Source organism: Pelodiscus sinensis, chromosome 24 (assembly GCF_052426305.1).
Source record: "Pelodiscus sinensis isolate ZL-2025 chromosome 24, ASM5242630v1, whole genome shotgun sequence".
NCBI lineage: Eukaryota > Metazoa > Chordata > Testudines > Trionychidae > Pelodiscus > Pelodiscus sinensis.
This window is the reverse complement of record NC_143075.1, coordinates 9,619,699-9,638,013: the sequence shown is the minus strand read 5'-3', so window position 1 is coordinate 9,638,013 and position 18,315 is coordinate 9,619,699. Positions and strand designations below refer to the sequence as shown.

General features: G+C 45.0%; 2 protein-coding genes across 2 annotated transcripts in view; one reads left to right on the top strand and one right to left on the bottom strand.

The window, feature by feature from the left end:
* The first annotated feature begins 73 nt into the window (after positions 1-73).
* On the top strand, positions 74-18,075 carry LOC102447429 (lysophosphatidic acid receptor 6-like). Its single transcript, XM_006127121.5, has 2 exons — positions 74-2,537; positions 8,221-18,075. The coding sequence occupies exon 2, from the start codon at positions 8,394-8,396 to the stop codon at positions 9,456-9,458; it is 1,065 nt and encodes a 354-aa protein (XP_006127183.2). The 5' UTR covers positions 74-2,537; positions 8,221-8,393; the 3' UTR covers positions 9,459-18,075.
* The window catches only part of INTS11 (integrator complex subunit 11), a 22,429-nt gene continuing 14,883 nt past the window's right edge, over positions 10,770-18,315 (bottom strand). Inside the window, exons 12-18 of the mRNA XM_075906646.2 lie at positions 17,247-17,336; positions 15,853-16,015; positions 14,735-14,842; positions 13,958-14,019; positions 12,730-12,872; positions 11,693-11,822; positions 10,770-10,957 (exon numbers count right to left, since the gene is read on the bottom strand). Of these exons, the coding sequence (XP_075762761.1) occupies positions 10,892-10,957; positions 11,693-11,822; positions 12,730-12,872; positions 13,958-14,019; positions 14,735-14,842; positions 15,853-16,015; positions 17,247-17,336 (762 nt within the window). The 3' untranslated portion in view covers positions 10,770-10,891. The remainder of the gene's footprint in view (positions 10,958-11,692; positions 11,823-12,729; positions 12,873-13,957; positions 14,020-14,734; positions 14,843-15,852; positions 16,016-17,246; positions 17,337-18,315) is intronic.

Below are 18,315 nucleotides of genomic sequence, written 5' to 3'. Positions count from 1 at the left end.
ACCTGCCCCGCTGCCAACCGCTGTGGGCTCCCCCTGTCCCTCTGCCAACTGCCCAGCTGACAAAATGGTCATAGAAGCCTCGTTCGTTGATGCAACTCAGTAGGCAAATCAGACTCCAGTTTGCTCTTGGATCACTTGTGCTGGTGCGGCAGATGGGTGATGCACTTATCAGCGCATAAACCGCCCATTCAGCAAGGTAGCTTTTTTAAAAAATGAACTCAGCTCATTTTTGTGACACTTAAGCCTCAAGTTTTGCCCATTTAGGAGTAGGTCTGATATGCTCAGCATCATATTGCATACTGCCTCATGGATGGCACCAAAACACCAGTGTGCAACGCTGTTAGCAAAGGCCCAGGTACTCTTAGAGTACCTGGCACCTGATTTTTTTTCCAGTAGTGCTGTGCATTGATGTCACATGGGCGCTAAAAATCTGTGCTTGAGGCTAACCTGGTTTGCTGGGCTTGTTACGCAACAGCTCCTCTTTGTGGCAAAAGCCTTCTGCAGCGTGACTGAAACAGAAGTTGCGCGTGTCTAACAGCCTCGCGCGCCTGCCTTTTGCTTTACCTCTTTTAACGTTGGGTGGTATCTCACTGCTCGGCCTGATCTGTGACAAACCTATGTGCCTTGTGGCTTGCTAAAAGGCAAGCAACCGTATCGCCCAGTTAAACACTAGTACTTGTCTGGGCCCTCTTAAAAACATCTGGCTTATTGACATCGGGCACCTTAGTGTGCACTGTTATTAATTAGCCCCCCCCCTCCCCCTCCGTGCACCCATGTTGCAATTATTAAGGTAGATCCATGCAAGTGGCCGGAAAGAGGGTCAGATTGTCCATGGTTTACCCCCACCTGCCTTTGAGTTTGGGTGACTTGGCAAGGTTATCTGGGTAATTATTTCCCAGCCATTGTGGCAACTTTGGGCCGAGGCGCCTCTTTGACCCACCTAGACTTGGCCCATGGCACAAATAGCCGAGGTTCCTGAAGGCTGTAATATTTGGTGGTCTTTTGGTTGCTTTGCAGTGGCAGTGGTGGCGGCAGCTTGTAATAGCAGGAAGTGAAATTAAATTCTAAGGCTGCGTCTAGACTGGCATGATTTTGCACTTTTCCATTAGAAGTATTTGCGCAAAATCATGCCAGTCTAGATGCAGCCTAAGGCTCTGAGACAAGCTGCCTTCTTGACAGCAGAGCTGGTGTTCAGTCTAAGGTAAGAAGGTGCTTTTTGTGATGGGTTGGGGGCCGGGGTGTTGGATTGGCTACACAGTGGCCTAAATTAAAAATCCTATTTAATACTCAGCTGCGAGATGTGTGCAATGTGCACAGCTGAGGATGAGCGTTTGGGATGGTGAAATAAAGTATTTCATCCCCTTACTGGTACTCTGGTGGCAAGGTTCTCAGTGGACTCACTCCTCCCACCCACTGAGGAAGCGGTAAGAAGTTGCTGCTGCAGACGCTCCCTTCATGCACACAGGTTGGATCCTACGCTCTTTCTAATCCAGTTGCACAAGGGGGAGTTGGGCACTGCATGCTTAACACAAACTGCTACTGGCAACCTGGAAAATGCCACCCACTCCCTTCCACACAGCTGGGCTGGTTCACCGTGGTATCTCAGTGGGGATGGTGCCCACTGATGTCATATGACTGTTTCATGCATCTACTCCTGCATTAGGGTGCCCCATGTTGTTACCGTGGAGACTGAAGATATTGAAGAACAGTTAAGCGCCCAGCTATGATGTTATTTTGCACAAGTGACAGGACTCACCTGGGTATCTGATCTCCACATAGAGACAAGCACACAGGCATGCTGACACTGTGGGTCGAATTTAGGCACCTGTTTCCCTAGAAAGGCATTTACCAGTGGCCTAAATCTTGCCACATCTTTGCCATTTCACCTTAGTGGGAAAAGCATTAATTGAAATACAGATTACAAACCGCAAGTGAAATGAGTCTGATTTAGGCTCAGGCTGAAGTCAAGCATTGCTCCATGGTTCGGTAGCTATGGGTGTTCACTGCTAAGGGGAGACCTGGGGGTTGCCTAGTAGCGCAGATGCCTGTTGCAGCTGTGAATGAAGATGGGACTGTGCCTTTCGCTTGCAAGTGTACAGAACGACTACCTTTTACTTGCTAGTGCAAAGACTTGCCTGTCACTCGCTAGTGCACAGAACTACCTTTCACGCGCTAGTGCAAAGACTTGCCTTTCACTCGTTAGTGCACAGAAAGCTAGACTTTCACTCGCTAGTAAAATTGAAACATATGTTATTGTAGGTTTACATGACATACGCTGGGCATGAGGTGAACTGTTCTGCTCACCCGCCGGCCAGTTTCAGGTATAAACTGGAACTTTCAATCTATCGCTTCGCTTCCTGTGGTTTCTCTCTGCAGAGCAAAGTGGGAGGGTTTTGCTGTATACTTTGCAAGACAACTTGTTTTGGTGCTACCCTTCAGAGAGGAGAATTCAGCATCACGCTGCTGCTTTGTTTAGAGTCTTCAGAGGATCCAGTGTGTTGGTCGCATTTTTGAGGGTGCTACGATGGCTTGAGCTGGTGGGTGAGTTTTTCTTTTATTTCCCTTGATTTATTAGATGCCGCCACCTGGCACAGAATGTGGGCGACTGGCCGCTAGTGCTGTTGGGCTCTCCATTAATTCAGCCACAAGTGCAGGCTCTAAAATTACAGCTTTTTTGGGGGTAAAATAGCTGTAATCCCCCCATTCCAACCCACTTCTGCCATCTTGTTTCTCAACATATGGCAAAACTAAAATGTTATGTCCAACATCCGAACCACCCAACTTAACTAGCTAGAGGATCTGGTAGTAGTTGGACAGTGCCACATTCTGAAACTAGTGCCTTGTACGACCACTCCAAAAGTAAAAACATTTAACCAGTGCAACCCTGGGATTAGTGTCTGGATTTCTTTTTAAAGGAAAGTAATGCTTTAATAAAAGCTGGAAAGTCCCTCTCCAAAGTATTAGGCTGAATTAGTTTAGTAACTCCCATGGTAAATGTTTGATAATGACCTACCAGCTTTTTTTTCCTTTAAATCTCTTGTCTTGATGCTAATTCCTTCTAAGTGAATGTATTCTACACAGGATGCTGCACCCTGACATTGGGAATACTTGCACTGCCAGGGATGCTATCAAATCACATTTGACCCAAAATTCAAATGTTGTGAAAACAAACGGTCCTGCAAGTAATGGCAATTTTTCCATTAACAACAATGGAAACTTTTTTACTCCAGCAGACCCGTTTTCGCTTTACCCCTGGGTTTGTGAACCAGAAGCTTTGCCCCGTGGAGAGCTTGACAAGTAAAATGCACAGTGGTGATTTTCATTAGCTGAGTGAAAAGGCAAGAAGTAAAATGGGCACTGATACATGGGGCAGAAAGAATTGGGTTTGTAAGGAAACGTAGAGCTGGTTCTGCAATCTGATTTACTAAAAGACTGGAGGTCTTGAGTTAATAGGTGAGCCGGGAGTAAACAACTTAGTTTGGTTACAACAGCGAGAAGTTGTTTGTACCTGGCTAACTGGGAGGGGGGTTCTCCTAGCTGAGTGACATAGGGTCAGTCATTTTGCTGCTATCTTTACACTCTCATGCATAGTGCAAATACCTGGATTTATTTCCTTCCTGTGTGTATTAGGATGCTGAATTGCTTGTGCAGAGCCTCTGGTGGAATGTCCTCAGTTATTTCTTCCCGCTCTGATCCTTTTGCCAAAATTAATCCAAAGCAGGTTCACTTTAAGGGAATGAAACATCGAACCCTATGTGAGCACCAAGGGCTGAATGTCATGATTTTTCGAGGCCCCTTCTAGCATACACTTTACTGCTTGCTCCCCTTTCAGGCTGCATCTACACTGCAGGCTTCTTGCACAGGAACTTTTTGCTGAAGAGCTCTTCCGCAAAAAGTTCTTGCACAAAAGCGTGTCCACACTGCCATGTGCTTTTGCACAAGAGAGAATCCACAATGCCATGGACGCTCTTGCGCAAGAAAGCTCTGATGGCCATTCATAGAATGGCCATCAGAGAACCTGTGCTTTTTTCGATCCATCCACACATGCCTTTTCGGGCAAGAGCTTTTGCACAAAAAGGCTTATTCCTCATAGAGGAATAACTCTTGGCCAAAAGCCCTGTCTTCTGACAATCTTCTGTACTTTCTTACACAAAAACACACTTGTAGTGTGTACTCCATGGGTTTTTGCACAAGAACTCTGCAGTGTAGACTTAGCCTCAGTAGGGCAGACCTAGTCTCCAGTACCCATATAGATGGTGTCTTTAGCACTACTGTGCAAAACTACTCTCAGCAAATAAGAATATCAGTCTCTGGTTTTATCATGGCAACGTTGGGCAGATAGACTTTGTGCCTTGGCTAAATTCTTACACCAAGCCCGCTTGAGCACTGAGAGTTTGAGTTTTTCCTTTAACTCGAGTGGCTTGAGGTTATCACTTAAGTAAAAATGCCACTTATGGAAAACCACTCTGCACTTTCCAGCGGGGTGAACCTCCGCTTCTTACTGACAGACCCAACTTGCTCTGCCCCTCTTTTCTATTAGTGGGCAGGAAAATTACTATTTCCTTTCCTCCTATTTCCTTTCAGCATATTCAGCAGCCTCTTCAAAACCTCACTGCTCATTTCATTTGCTTGTATCTGCTCCACTCCCACATCACACTGATGTAATGAAACCACCTTGTTTGTGTGCATTAACCAGAAACCTCATTTTAGACCCACCGCTATTTGTTCTTGGTCACCCTCTTTTGTGTTAGGGACAGCGTCACAAAGCTGTTGATGCATGTTTAGCTCCTGCTCTGGTGAAATTCTTTTGCACAGGATCCCAGCCACTTAATTGTTGAGAGTTTTGCCACCATCTGGACTTGCTGTTTTCTCTTTTTTGCCTCTGTCAGTGGGAGGGGAAAAAAAACCCACTTCACCAGGGCAAGCAGCAGGCACTACAGGAACAGCAAGTCTGACACAACAAAGTGAAACTATTTTTCCACTCTCTAATCTATTGTAACAATCTTCTGTGCTTCTTGCAACAAGAAGTGATGAGACGTGTGACAGACCGAGCATGCCCCTTTAACGTATAAAGAATAGTGACATTCTACACTCTCCTAGGGCCTGCCAGCACAAGATCTCAAAGCACTTTGCAAACAATGCATTAAACCTCACTCCATTTGGGAGGACGTACCCCCATTGTTTTGGGAGGTTATTTGTACTACGGTAGCAGCTAGCAGCGCCTGCTGACATCCAGGCCTGCTTGTGTTTGGCTCTGTGCAGCTGCTGAATGAGAATAAGCCCCTCCTCTGAAGAAGTTGCAGGCAAAAGCAAAGGGTAGAAAGGTAATAGACCCAGAGAGGTGAAATGATCGGCCCAGAATGGAACCCAGATCTGCTAGGCCCAATCCTGCACTCAAATTCTTAGTGACTTTCCTAAATTTGGATGCCTCAGTGCAGAGAACAGGGACTTGACTTTCACTGCTACTGAGCACCTGCAGTCTCATTCAGGTCTGTGGGGGAAGAGGTGTCAGCACCACTTAAAACTGTCCTAAGCTGGGCATCTACAATTAGGGGGCACTTCTGACCATGCTGAGCTGAAATCATGCAGCGCGTTAATGGGAAATAGCCTAGCACTAGCCCTCAGTTCTTAGATTTGGTTCAGGGCATGTATTTAGATTTTGTTCAGGGCATGTATTTTAACTAGAAGACATTCCCCTGCCTGCCATTTAAAATCACTGTAAAGGAGGTTACACAGAGTCAGTTGTCTAGTGAAACAATCCAAGAGTGGTAGCAAACGGCACCCAAATGGTCAGAACACTGGAATAATTGAAGTTCTAATCAGGTGGGGCCACAGACCACTGCTCACTGCAAGGAATCTGCCTGTGCTACATAAACATACAGCACAGCTCTGTCAAGGACAGTCCACTATTTAGCGCTTCAGCACATTATAAGTTACATTGGTGTATCCCCTTTACATAGAATTATAGGACTGGAAGGGACCTTGAGAGGTCATCAAGTCCAGTCCCCTGCCCTCACGGCAGGACCAAGCACTGTTTAGATCATCCCTGGCAGGTGTTTGGCTAACCTGCTCTTACAACTCTCCAATGATTGAGATTGCCACAACCTCCCTAGGCAATTTATTCCAGTATTTAATCACCCTGACAAAGTTTTTCCTGTTGTCTAACCTAAACCTCTCTTGCTGCAATTTAAGCCCATTGCTTCTTGTCCTTTCCTCAGACTTGAGAATATTTTTTTTCTCTCCTCCTTGTAACAGCCTTTTAGATGCTTGAAAACTGCTATCATGTTCCCTCTCAGTTTTCTCTTTTCCAGATTAAACAAACCCAATTATTTCAATCTTCCTGCATAGGTCATGTCTTCTAGCTCTTCAGTCATTCTTGTTGTTCTTCTCTGGACCCTCTATCAACTTCTCCACATCTTTTGTGAAATATGGCACTTAGAACAGGCCAATAATTCTCAACTGGAGTAATCAGCACAGACTAGAGGAGAAGAATTACTTCTTGTATCTTGCTTACACCACTCCTGCTAATACATCCCAGAAAATTTGCCTTTTTTTTTTTGGCAAGTGTCATGCTGTTGACTCATTAGCTTGTGGTCCACTGATTCCTAGATCCCTTTCCACAATACTCCTTCCCGGGCAGTCACTTTGTATGTGTGCAACAGAATGTTCCATCGTAAGTAGTGTACTTTGCATTTATTTCATCCTATTTACTGCCTACTCTTTCACCAATTTGTCTAGATCAATTTGAATTCTAACCCTATCCACCAAAGCGCTTGCAGTCCCCTCCCCTCCTAGTATCAGCTGCAAACTTCATAAGCATATACTCTATGCCATTGTCTAAATAATTAATGAAGATTTGAACAGAACCAGTTCCAGACTGAATAATGTACACCACCACTCATGTCCTGCCAGCATGAATCTGAACCCTTTGGCTGTGTCTACACTGGCCACTTATTCTGGAAAATCAGGCGCTTTTCCGGAATAACTTGCCAGCGGTCTACACTGGCCCCTTGAATTTCCGGAAAAGCACTGACGATCTACTGTAAAATCATCAGTGTTTTTCCAGAAAAGCTACGCTGCTCCCATTCGGGCAAAAGTCCTTTTCCGGAAAACGGCCAGTGTAGACAGCACAGATTTCTTTTCCGCAAAAAAGCCCCGATCGCGAAAATGACAATCGGGGCTTTTTTGCAGAAAAACGCGTCTACATTGGCACGGACACTTTTCCGGAAAAAGTGTTTTTCCGGAAAAGCATCCTGCCACTGTAGACATGCTTTTTCCAGAAATACTTATAATGGAAAACTGTTCCGTTTTAAGCATTTCTGGAAAAGGGTGCCAGTGTAGACGTAGCCTTTATAACTATTCTCTGGGAACAGTTATCCAACCAGTTATTCACCCCTTAGCCCGCTCTACATTGTATTTCCCCTAGTTTGTTTATCAGAAGGTCATGTGAGAGTGTATAAAATGCTTTACTAACATCTAGACATACCTCATCTACCTCTACCCCTTATCCATAAGGCTTGTTAGCAAAGAAAGCTATCAGGTTAGTTTGGCGTGATTTGTTCTTTACAAATGCACACAGTTACCTATCACTTTATTACCTTGTAGAGGTTTGCAAACGGAGCCCTGATTTGCTCCTTAATTGTTTACGTATTCTATCCTCATTCCTGTCACATGTCCCTTCCAGTTGCTCATTAATGTAAACTAGCTAATTAGCCCATCATAAGATGTGATTTCTCAGGTCTCTCCTCCACTTTGGTCTTCTCTCCTGAGCCTCCGGTCTCTCACTCTGTGTGTCTCTCTCTCTCTCTCTCAGCTCTCCTCCGCCTTCTGCCTCTCTCTCTTCTCCCCCTCCTGCTTCTCACTCTCTCTCCGCTCTCCTCTGTCTCCATCAGGGATGCATGCTTGTCCAGGCCCTGCCTCCGTCCATGTATGTCACCTCCCTACCCCCCTTCGCCTCCTGCCGTGGCGCTCAGCTGACTTCTGCGCCGCTCAGCCGGGCTACCGCAGGGGAGCAAGCGGCCGTTTGGGCCCTATGCTCCTCATGCAGCACGGGAGCCAGCATTTCCGCGTTACAGACTCTCAGACACTGGGCTACTATATATATATGATGAGCTGGGGCTTGGGGCTGCTTATCTCCACTTAATTTAGAGGATATTTTTGGTTGTAACTTTGCAGAGAGCTCTTTCCCCACCACACTAATGCTTATTTTTCTCTAATTAGGTTTACTGTGTGAGAACATTAGCTGCCTTTTTAACCACACAGTGATGTAACAACTTGGGTTCTAACACCAGAACAGAGAGCTCCTGGAGCTTTGGACTTTAAGGTAAAACACTGCATTAGCCGCCTCTTCCCAAAGCTATTCCCTCAGAACTACTCCTTCTGCAGCCAAAAGCATGGCAACCAATTGCTGTTCCGTAGCCAGGGAACACAGCAATACAACAACGGGGGATGCCAGTTTGGAAGCAGACTTCCAGTACCATCTCTTCACCATCATTTACAGCATCGTCTTTGTATTGGGCCTGCTCGAAAACATCTTAGCTCTCTACCTTCTGACCCGCCAAGTCCAGCACACCTCGCATTCCTACCTATACCTCATCAACCTGGCCGTGGTTGATACCTTGTTTGTTTGTATGTTGCCCTTTAAAATCCATTATCATCTGAACAAGAACAATTGGATCTTTGGCGACATGGCGTGTAGGATCACCGGGACCTTGTACTATATCAACATCTACCTCAGCATTGCCTTCTTCACATGCATTTGCATGGATCGTTACATCGCAGTGCTGCACCCCTTCACCTACATCAGGATCAGAGCCACACACTACTTGATAGTGGTCACTGTCCTGTGGGTTGCTGCTGCCAGCATCATGGTCCCGCTGATCCTTGGCGGCCCCCTCCACAACATGGGCCCAGAGAACACGACGGCTTGCTTTGAGAACTTCTCGGTGGCCAGCTGGACCCATCGCATGATGCCCTACAACATCTGTGCCTTGGTGTTTGGCTTTGCCATCCCATTCGTCATCATCCTCATCAGTTACCCTCTCGTGGCCAAGCGGATTGCCCACACCAAACGCAGCATTCATAAGAGGAAGGCCTTGAGGACCATCTACATGATCCTGCTCATCTGCACCTTGTGCTTCCTCCCTTATCATCTCACTCACCTATTCCACTTCCTGGTGAGAGTCCAGCTCATCCAGAGTCACGTGTTTGCCCTTTTAATTTACAAAATGCGGCGGGTCACCTTGGCCCTGGTCAGTTTCAACTGCTGCCTAAACCCCATCCTCTACTACTACACATCTTCCAACAAGCCGTGGCGTCTTGGCCTCAAGCGGAGGACCAGAACCAAAGTTTATACCATCTGTGACAGACAATTAAATGGCCCTTCCCCTCCTTACAAAAACAAGGCAGCAGTGAGACCAACACCACAGCAGTGGAGTGAGCTGCCTTTTCTAAAGTAAGGTCAAAAAGTTATTTATCCATAGGTTACTGGTTCAAATCCATCTGAACTTTGAAGAGTAGTCAGGAAACAGCCTGAGGTCAGAGTCCTGCTGTGTTAGATGCTATACACACATACTTTTAGGACAGGGACTGTGAATTGAATTTATAGGTAGCATCAGTCTGCTTCCTACACAACCAGAGTCTGTTACAACCCCTGCATCCCCCCCAAAAGTGTGTTAAATGGCAAGAAAGACAATTCCCTTTCTCCTACCAGTTCCAAGGCACATTAGCAGAGGTGCCGGTGTTGTGAATAGATAGGACTTCAGTTTTCCAACACCGAAGAGTGTCAAGAGTATCCGGCAATACTCCCACAGCAGTATTACTAAGCAGTACAAAAGAAATCCTGTATTTGGAAAGTGGTGCCATTGTAGGCTGATTTCCAAAGTAAACTGGGTAGCTGGCTTTCTGCTATTTAAAATAACCTTGTAGAATGAGAACAATTCCACTCCTTGTGTACAGTATGAAATATGTAATTGGCCATTATCGTTAATAAATCAAATATGAATTTTCAGAGCCTTTGCCTTTACTGAATACTCAGCTGACTCATTTCCTCTTTAGCATCCTTTTCTCAGATTTCTGAGGTATTCTTTATTTTAACCGCTATCAAGGCAGTTTGGTCAAAAATTGGGACTCAGAGGACTGTGTGCTAATCCCAGCTGCTCTGCAAGATTTTGGTACATCACTGACTGTCCATCTGTAAAACAGGAATAACTGAGCACCTCAGAGAAGTATGGGGTTCATTATTTGCTGAACAGAGAAAGCACAGTAACTAATTTTCACAATCTGTGGGGGACTTTCTTCCTCTTGATCAGCGCCACAGCTTGGGGTTCAGGGTTTTCAACTGGTGTTCAAAGAAGTGCACAAGTAGGTGGTAGTGGATAAGAACTAAGTAACTGCTTAAAAATAATGCACAATTTAATCTCTCAAGTCTGCTTTGAAATTCTGATCCTGTGTTCAGTGAAGAAGCAACAAGACAGTTGAATCCTTTTTTTCACCAGCTTCCAAGGCAGCTAAGTGAATTAAAATGTTGTTCAGAGCATTTTCTTGTGAAGGGCTGAGGTATGATTTTTTTTTTTTTAATTAAAATAAAGTGAATGGAAGGACTTTGAAAATCTCTTACCATGGTCTGCAAGGAGCAGTGGCCAAAGCCGCTCCACGTAACTTGATGCAAACAGCTTGTGCAGTAATTGATATTTGTAATTCTAGTGGAGGCTGGCAGAATTGCTCAAGCAAAATTTTGTCTGACTAGTGTAATAGTCTCTCCTGCGGGATATTTTACAACAGACATTTATTAAAAAGAAACTTAAGTATTTACATGCTCTAGATAATGTAAAAAACAGAGAAAAGTGGAAGGAAGGCTTCTGACGTTCCATTTTCCCCATTGCTGCTTCACTCAAGTTGTAGTTGGTGGCAGTCCCTTTTTCAACAGTGATGTAAGATAGCTGCCCAGTTCTTCATCCTATACACAAAAATCAGTCAGGTGGCAATGCCCATCAACAGGCCTAAACCAAAAACCCAGACCCAAACATTAAGCATGTTTCAGAATTGCCTGGCTTGAACCCATATCTGATTGTTTGATAAATGGGCCTTCTTCCAAAAACTGCAGATTTAGCAGTAGCAAAATCTGTCCCTTCTTCCCCCAGACAACAGATGTATCTTTTCTTAAGGAGACAAGAAAGGACTACTGATTTCTGCTTTGCTCTCAGGAAGACATTTGCCTTCTAAAGAAAATTCTTTTGAAACCAACAAAACCTAGGCATTAGAGGAGAACTCTATTCATTAAATTCAACACAAGTGACTCTGCTTGGGCGAGCTTTTTGCTAGCCAGTAAGTGAGATGTTGTTCATATTAGTCACAGTTCAAATATTTCATACAACCCTCCCCCCCAAGCCTTCCCTGTGTCACCAGCACTCTGCCACTTACATCATACTGCAGATAGTCAGGATATGAGAAGTAGCCAAAAATAAACAAAATCGGGCACCGCCCTAAAATCAATGGGTATCAGTGCCCACTTCTCAGCTGCAGTGCAGCTATAGCCTATGTGGTGCCTGCCGGACTGTTCAAACAAAGCTCTTTGAGATGTAGTAACCCTTTTCATATCCTTACAATTCAACCCACAGCACAGGCCTGTTAGAGCCTAGCTAAGCCACGTCACTTTGTGAATGTCGCCTTGTGCCGTGAAGTCTACTCCTACCTGGTAGGTCCATGACACCAGCAAAACTTTGGTTCCTTGGTCCTCTGACTGTGCTGTGGCTTGGATCAGAATGGACTCCACCATGATAGATCCATCAGGGAGATGCTGAACAGAATAATCTTTCAGGATTCTAGGAAGATGCAAGGAACATTGGGCATTCTTGATCTGTCCTGTTCTGCACCTCACAACCCATCCTCCCTTTTCGTCCAAAATGATTTTGCTATACCCAGGCGAGTGTGAAGCCAATGTGCCTTCTAATTTTTTCCATCCATGTGTGGAATAAATTTCATTATGTGCACTAAGGCATATGTTTTTGTGCACCACTAAGAGAAACATATGCTGCCAGCTGTGGGTGCTCTGCTAATCAGCTGGGAAGCATTTTAATCTCTCCTGTGTGGCTGCCTGACCATATAGTTTACAGGGAACACTGCTCTGAGCCAATACCCACCAGCCAAGGAGGGCAGAACAAGATTTATTCAAAGCCTGTTTATGCCTTTTTATACCAATCATCAGAAAGCCACATGGTCCTATAGGCTTGAGTTCTGGTCCATCTGAACAGGACAGGCAAGATCCTGAAGGCTGTTCACAGTAGTGAGAGATGGCAGAACAAGGAGCAATGGTCTAAAGTTACAGTGGGGGAGGTCTAGGTTGAATATTAGGAAAAACTGTTTCACTAGGAGGCTGATGAAGTACTGGGATGTGTTACCTAGGGAGGTGGTGGAATGTCCATCCCTAGAGGTTTTAAAGTCTCAGCTTGACAAAGCCCTGGCTGGGTTGATTTAGTTGGGATTGGTCCTGCCTTGGGCAGGGGGCTGGACTTGATGACCTCCTGAGGTCTCTACCAGTTCTATAATGCTATGAAGTAAAATTCTGGTTCCTACTTTTCCGCATACACCACTTCTGGGGGCTGAGTCAGCAGTCGAGGGGAGAGGAATCCTCTGTAACTTTTAGTCACTAATACTATCCCCAGTTACACAGCTGGCTTGGTACAAGGGCACCCTTGGAGGAACAGCTGTGAACACCTGTGGCATGCTTACCCTTTGAGGTGATTATAGACCCGAAGCACCATCTCGTGCTCCTTGCGAGGATCCTGAATATGGACTCGGCAGGTAAAACGCAGCTGATGCTCCCCAAGGCCCAGTTCCTTCAGTGCCTGCTCAGGAGAGACCAAGCGGAAGCTCTGCCAAGGAAAGGGAGAAATCCATTAATCACAGGCTGCCGTTCGCATGGCTCTAGACTCCTTTTTACATTTTTAGATAGTGCTTTACAGAGAGCCACAGGGCACAGACAGATTTCCTCAAAGCATGGACCACCCCTTTTTGAATGTTCCTAGCACACTGTAGATACAGATCTAGTTACATCAGGGTTTCCCAACCTATGGGTCGGGACCCAAATATGGGTCACCATGACATTTCAAAAGGGTCGCCAAGTGTCTCCCCAGGTGGCTCTGCCCTCCCTCTGTTTTTGAATTGCCTTGGGTCACTAAGTCTTCCTAAATTGTCAAAATGGGTCCCCATCTGGCAAAGGTTGGGAACCGCTGAGTTACATAATGTTTATGTCCAGCTATAGATACACATCTACCTGTTATACATTCCCAAAACTGCCTTAAAGCACAGCTGCTCTATGGAGAAAAGTTGGCACAATTCACCTGTATGACAAGAGTTATTAGACTCTAACCACCAGGCTATGGGTAAGGTCTCTTGACTTAGACCATTAGGTAGATACATCCACAATGCGGCAGCAGGAGTCGAGAGCAAGACAGCACTTCCAAAAAAGTTCTGCTTTTTGCTATGGAAGTGTCTCTGTGGATTGGTTAGTTGGATCTCCACTGTTCTCTTCCAGAGTAATGGTGCCATGCCTGTGGGTCAGTCTGGTCCCTACTGGCTGAGGGACTAGCACAATTTTCACAACTCTGGACCAATGCTCCAATTTTTTTTCACCCGTGTACAGAATAAATTTTGTGACGGGCTCAGATGCATGTGCGGATGTGCACCACCCACAGAAACACACACAGTAGTCTGGGTGTTTGGCTAATCAGCTGGGCAACACTTGAATCTCTTGTCCACAAGACAAAAATTAGAATAATCAGGGCTCGCCAAGCGGCGGCGAGCCCTGCTCGCCAGCTGCGCAGTTTCACGCGGTTCTGTGCTCTGCGCATGCGTAGATCACTCTGCGCCAGCTCTTCCAGGTTGTAATCTACTCGCCATAGGCGAGTAGATTACATTATTTGTCAAGCCCTGAGAATAATTCTCCTTTTCCACTTACGTTATCCTTCATGATTAACGTGCCATGCATGAGCTTTGGCTTCTTGGAGTCTGGCACGAGACCTAGAGGGAGACCAACAGAAAAGGGCAAAGTCATTAATGGGCTTGTGCTTATCCAGCACCTTTCAAAACATAGTCCAACACTTTGGGATTAACAGACTGCACCACCTTGGTGAGAAGAGGGTCTGCACAGCCCTTCCACTGAAATGCAAGTCTATAGTCTTATGACCTGGGCAGCGACCCTTTAAAAGCAGTGTACTTAAACCGGCTAGAGACAAATCACTCAGCACCACTTACTTTCTTTTCTCAAACTTGCAGCAGACACTGCTCCCTTGCTATAGACAGACCCTGGGGGTGAGTGGGTTTAAAGCCAGGTTATTTTGTAATTCTAAAGGGGCAGAACTGTCCACTGAAGCATGTTTTTATCCATTAAGTAAGTTGACATGTAATCTTTCTGCAGGGTGCGTGAGTGATGAATAGCACGGCAGCCTCATTCTGTGTCTGACTTTATAGTATGGGTCTTAAGAAACAGTGAATATGCTATGAACGGTGGATAAATTGGAAGCCACTTCATCCTAGGGAAAGCCTGTCTCAAACAATGAACAGTGATGAAGCTCCATTATGGTGGGGGGGAGGGGGGGAGGAAATCACATAAATGTGCCCACAACGTCCCCTTCTTGCCTATCCATTCATAATTCTACCTTCAGCACTAAGAACCTAAGGCGTAATGTAACTGCAGTGCCTGAAAGTGGAAAGTCACTGTTAACTGGTTTATTACCTATCGCAGTCTCTCTCTTCAATAATCCAAGGGATATGTCCACTGGTATATTGGGGCTGGTGAACAATGTAGTGGTTTCTCCATTTGCAGGCATGTAACAGTTCACATCTGTATGAAAAGCAAATCATACTGGGAGAAATATCCATATAGAGCTTCTAATCCCAAAGGACTTTTTAAACCGGCACTATCACTGCACTCATGGCTTGAGTGGAACATGGCAGGTTTTTAACAATTTGGGACAGGGACTAAGAATATTATAGCCAATTGAAACTTGGTGTAATTCAAATAGTCGATAGTTATTCTAAAGGGAATCTTGCCAGGACATCAAAGTTAACACCCCTAATCATGTACTAAATCCATGGGAATATTAGACACAAATGGCCAAGGCCTTACTGTTTTCTTTTTACTTCTCCCATGGAAGTCAGCACAGGTTCTCACAAAGGGAACAATGCTGCTTATTGAATCACCAACACCATCTCATGCAGCAGCATGGGTTTCCACCTGCGTCTTGGAGAATTTGTGAGAACTGAAAAGATCACAGGCTGCACCAGAACTTACATCCACGATAAGAACAAGTTAATGAAATAGTCACCAGAAACTGCTTGGAAAAGGCACCCAATAAATAAGCTTTCAGAGAGTGACACACAAAGGTCTCTTTGCTGATCAGTCTCTGCCTTGCCTTAGCATCAGTTGCTTTCAAAAAAGATGTTTTATTTTTCCTCTACTCTTGTTCACTGTAACTTAAGTATTATAAACATGAAAGAACTTTTCCCCCAACAGTCTCTGCTAGTTTTAGTAGTCCAAGAGGCACATTTCCGAGAAATAAATCTCTACTTACACAAGCACACACATAATAAAAAAGTCTCCACTGCTTAGACTGCATTGCAACTGATTGGTCCCCAAAGATCATTAAAACTGTAGCAGGGGCTTGCTGTAAAGCATACAACCTGGATAGTCATCCTACCCATTTGCTTCCAATTGCACAGGAACCTTTCAGTGCCTGAGCCAATCAAAACATGTTATTCAACCAATTTGTGTGTCCTGGCCAAAGTACCTGAGCTATAACAAATAATTAACCTTCTCACTCCACACACACACACCCCCAACACCTTACATACGGAATTCCTGTTCAATTTTCTGCTTCAGGAACTCCATCTTCTTTGCTTCCCCGTGGACTAGAAGAACACTGCGTGGCTCAGCCTGGCGAATCAGCTGCATTATTCCCTTGGCATCAGCATGGGCACTGAAGGACATGTATTCTACCTGCATCTTCACTTCCAGCTGCAGGGAGCAAGGGGAGACAAATACCACCCCCCCTATCAACACTTTGCTTGTTCACAGCTTACAAGCCATACAATACCCAAACCAGACCTCTTAGGGTCCAAATGTAACTGGCGTAAAACAGACACCTGGCATCAGAAAGTGGGACAATTCATAGAATCAGAGCTGGAAGAGATCTCAGGAGGTCATCAAGTTCAGCCCCCTGCCCAAGGCAGGACCAATGCAACTACATCAGCCCAGGCAGGGCTTTGTCAAGCCGAGACTTGAAAACCTCTAGGGATGGCGATCCCACCACCTCCCTAGGAAACCCATTTCAGTGCTTCACCACCCTCCTAGTGAAATAGTTGTTCCTAATATTCAACCTAGACCTCTCCCACTGTAACTTGAGATTATTGCTCCTTGTTCTGCCATCTCTCACTACAGTGAATAGCTTTTCTCCAGCCTCTTTGGAACCTCCCTTCAAGAAGTTGAAGGCTGCTATCAAATCCCCCCTCACTCTTCTCTTCTGCAGACTAAAACCCAAATCCCTCAGCCTCTCCTCACAGGTCATATGCTCCAGCTCCCTAATCATTTTGGTTGCTGTCCACTGGACCCTCTCCAAGGTATCCACATCTTTTCTATAGTGGGGGGCCCAGAATTGGACAATACTCCAGATGTGGCCTCACCAGAGCCGAATAAAGGGGAAGGCAGCCAGATCCTTGACTTCAAAAGCAACTGACAGCAGTCAGCCGTCAGCCCCACTACCAGGAAAGTAGTTAGCACCTTGCAGGATCAGACTTTATAATTCTGGATACACTCCTTGCCAGCTTTGCCCGCAGTAAAACACCTTGTAAGCATTTTAATTACCAGCTACAATGTCCCTTTCAGCAGGAATCTGAGGCAGCTGCCTCGATGGCTCCAGGCAACTGATTTGCTTTTCCCCAGATAAGAATTCACGCATCAAAGTCTCTGGGCACATCTACCAGGATTCCAGTGGGGGTAACAGATGGGACAATGGTGTAACTATTGCCCATGTAGCCAAACTCCCACCAACTGCAGCTGTGGGTCCACACATGGAAGGATGGCAGCAGAATACAAAGCAATGTCAGCACAACCAAAAGAGCCAATTCAACCGCTTTGGCTAAACTGTCACTTGGTGTAGCAACATAGGAGGGTGATTTTTGCAGACAGAGGGCAGGCCAATGTGCAAGTCCTCTTGAAAGCCAGTGGTGCCCTTTCAAAGTTAACTTACTATTTGTCTTCCTTCCATTTCTAACTTCCGCTGTCCACTCAGGATCTTATGGCCCACAGTTCCTTGCACACAGTAACCTGGCATAATGACCTAGAAGGTATCCAGATAAATATGTAGCATTTGTATGCTGACCGAGCAACAGTAAGTTGTTTTCTTGGGATAGAACTAGCCACACATCCATGTGTATAATATTGATGGCAGGTTGCCCAACATGCACACAACAACTCTTTGTTTAGAACCTACTGAATCTGTTCTGTAGAATTAGCCCTCAACATCTAGCATGATAAAGATCAGAGTATGACACACGCATTAAGATTAAATTAAAAGGTGGCTTTTGTTAAAAATCAGCATATTACTACATAAGGGTTATTACTTATAGGGGAGTTTCTAAATAGAAAAATGTTGAACAGATAAGCACAGCTGAAAATAAGATTTCCATAAGACAAAGTCTTGCATGACTCATCTTTTCCAAGCCTATTTTCTAGAATATGACATTTTAACAGGCACAAAACCTATACCCCTATTAATTCCTCAGAGAATCCCTCTCCCCCAACTATAAAAACCTAGTTATCATTCATTCAGGTTCATGGGATTCCTTCAAAATTAAAGCCTCTAACAGATCGGATCCCACTGAAATATATAGACTGATGTGTCCACGTGCATAGATCACAGGCAGCATGTAAGAGCTAATACTATGTTTTCCCCTTAATTGAAGCACAATATGGTATCTAACATAGATTGACAAAGTCTGTACTATAGACATGCCCTCAAAATTGAATACTGTACACCATGTTCATTCATAATAATTAAACCTTGATTTTGACATCAAGCTGCATCTGTCCTGAATCTTTGTACAACAGGGACAAATTCTGGCTCCAATGAAGTCAATGGCTAAATATTCACTAATTACATGGCTCAGAGTTGGACCAAACGCAACATGCCATTTAGAAAAGCAATTCTGAATCATGCTTTAATTAAGAAAGTCACCTAGCTAGTGGTTATTACTAACTGGTGGCACATTCAGATAACTGTTACAGTAAATAAAGGCAAGCTACATGCAAAAGACTTT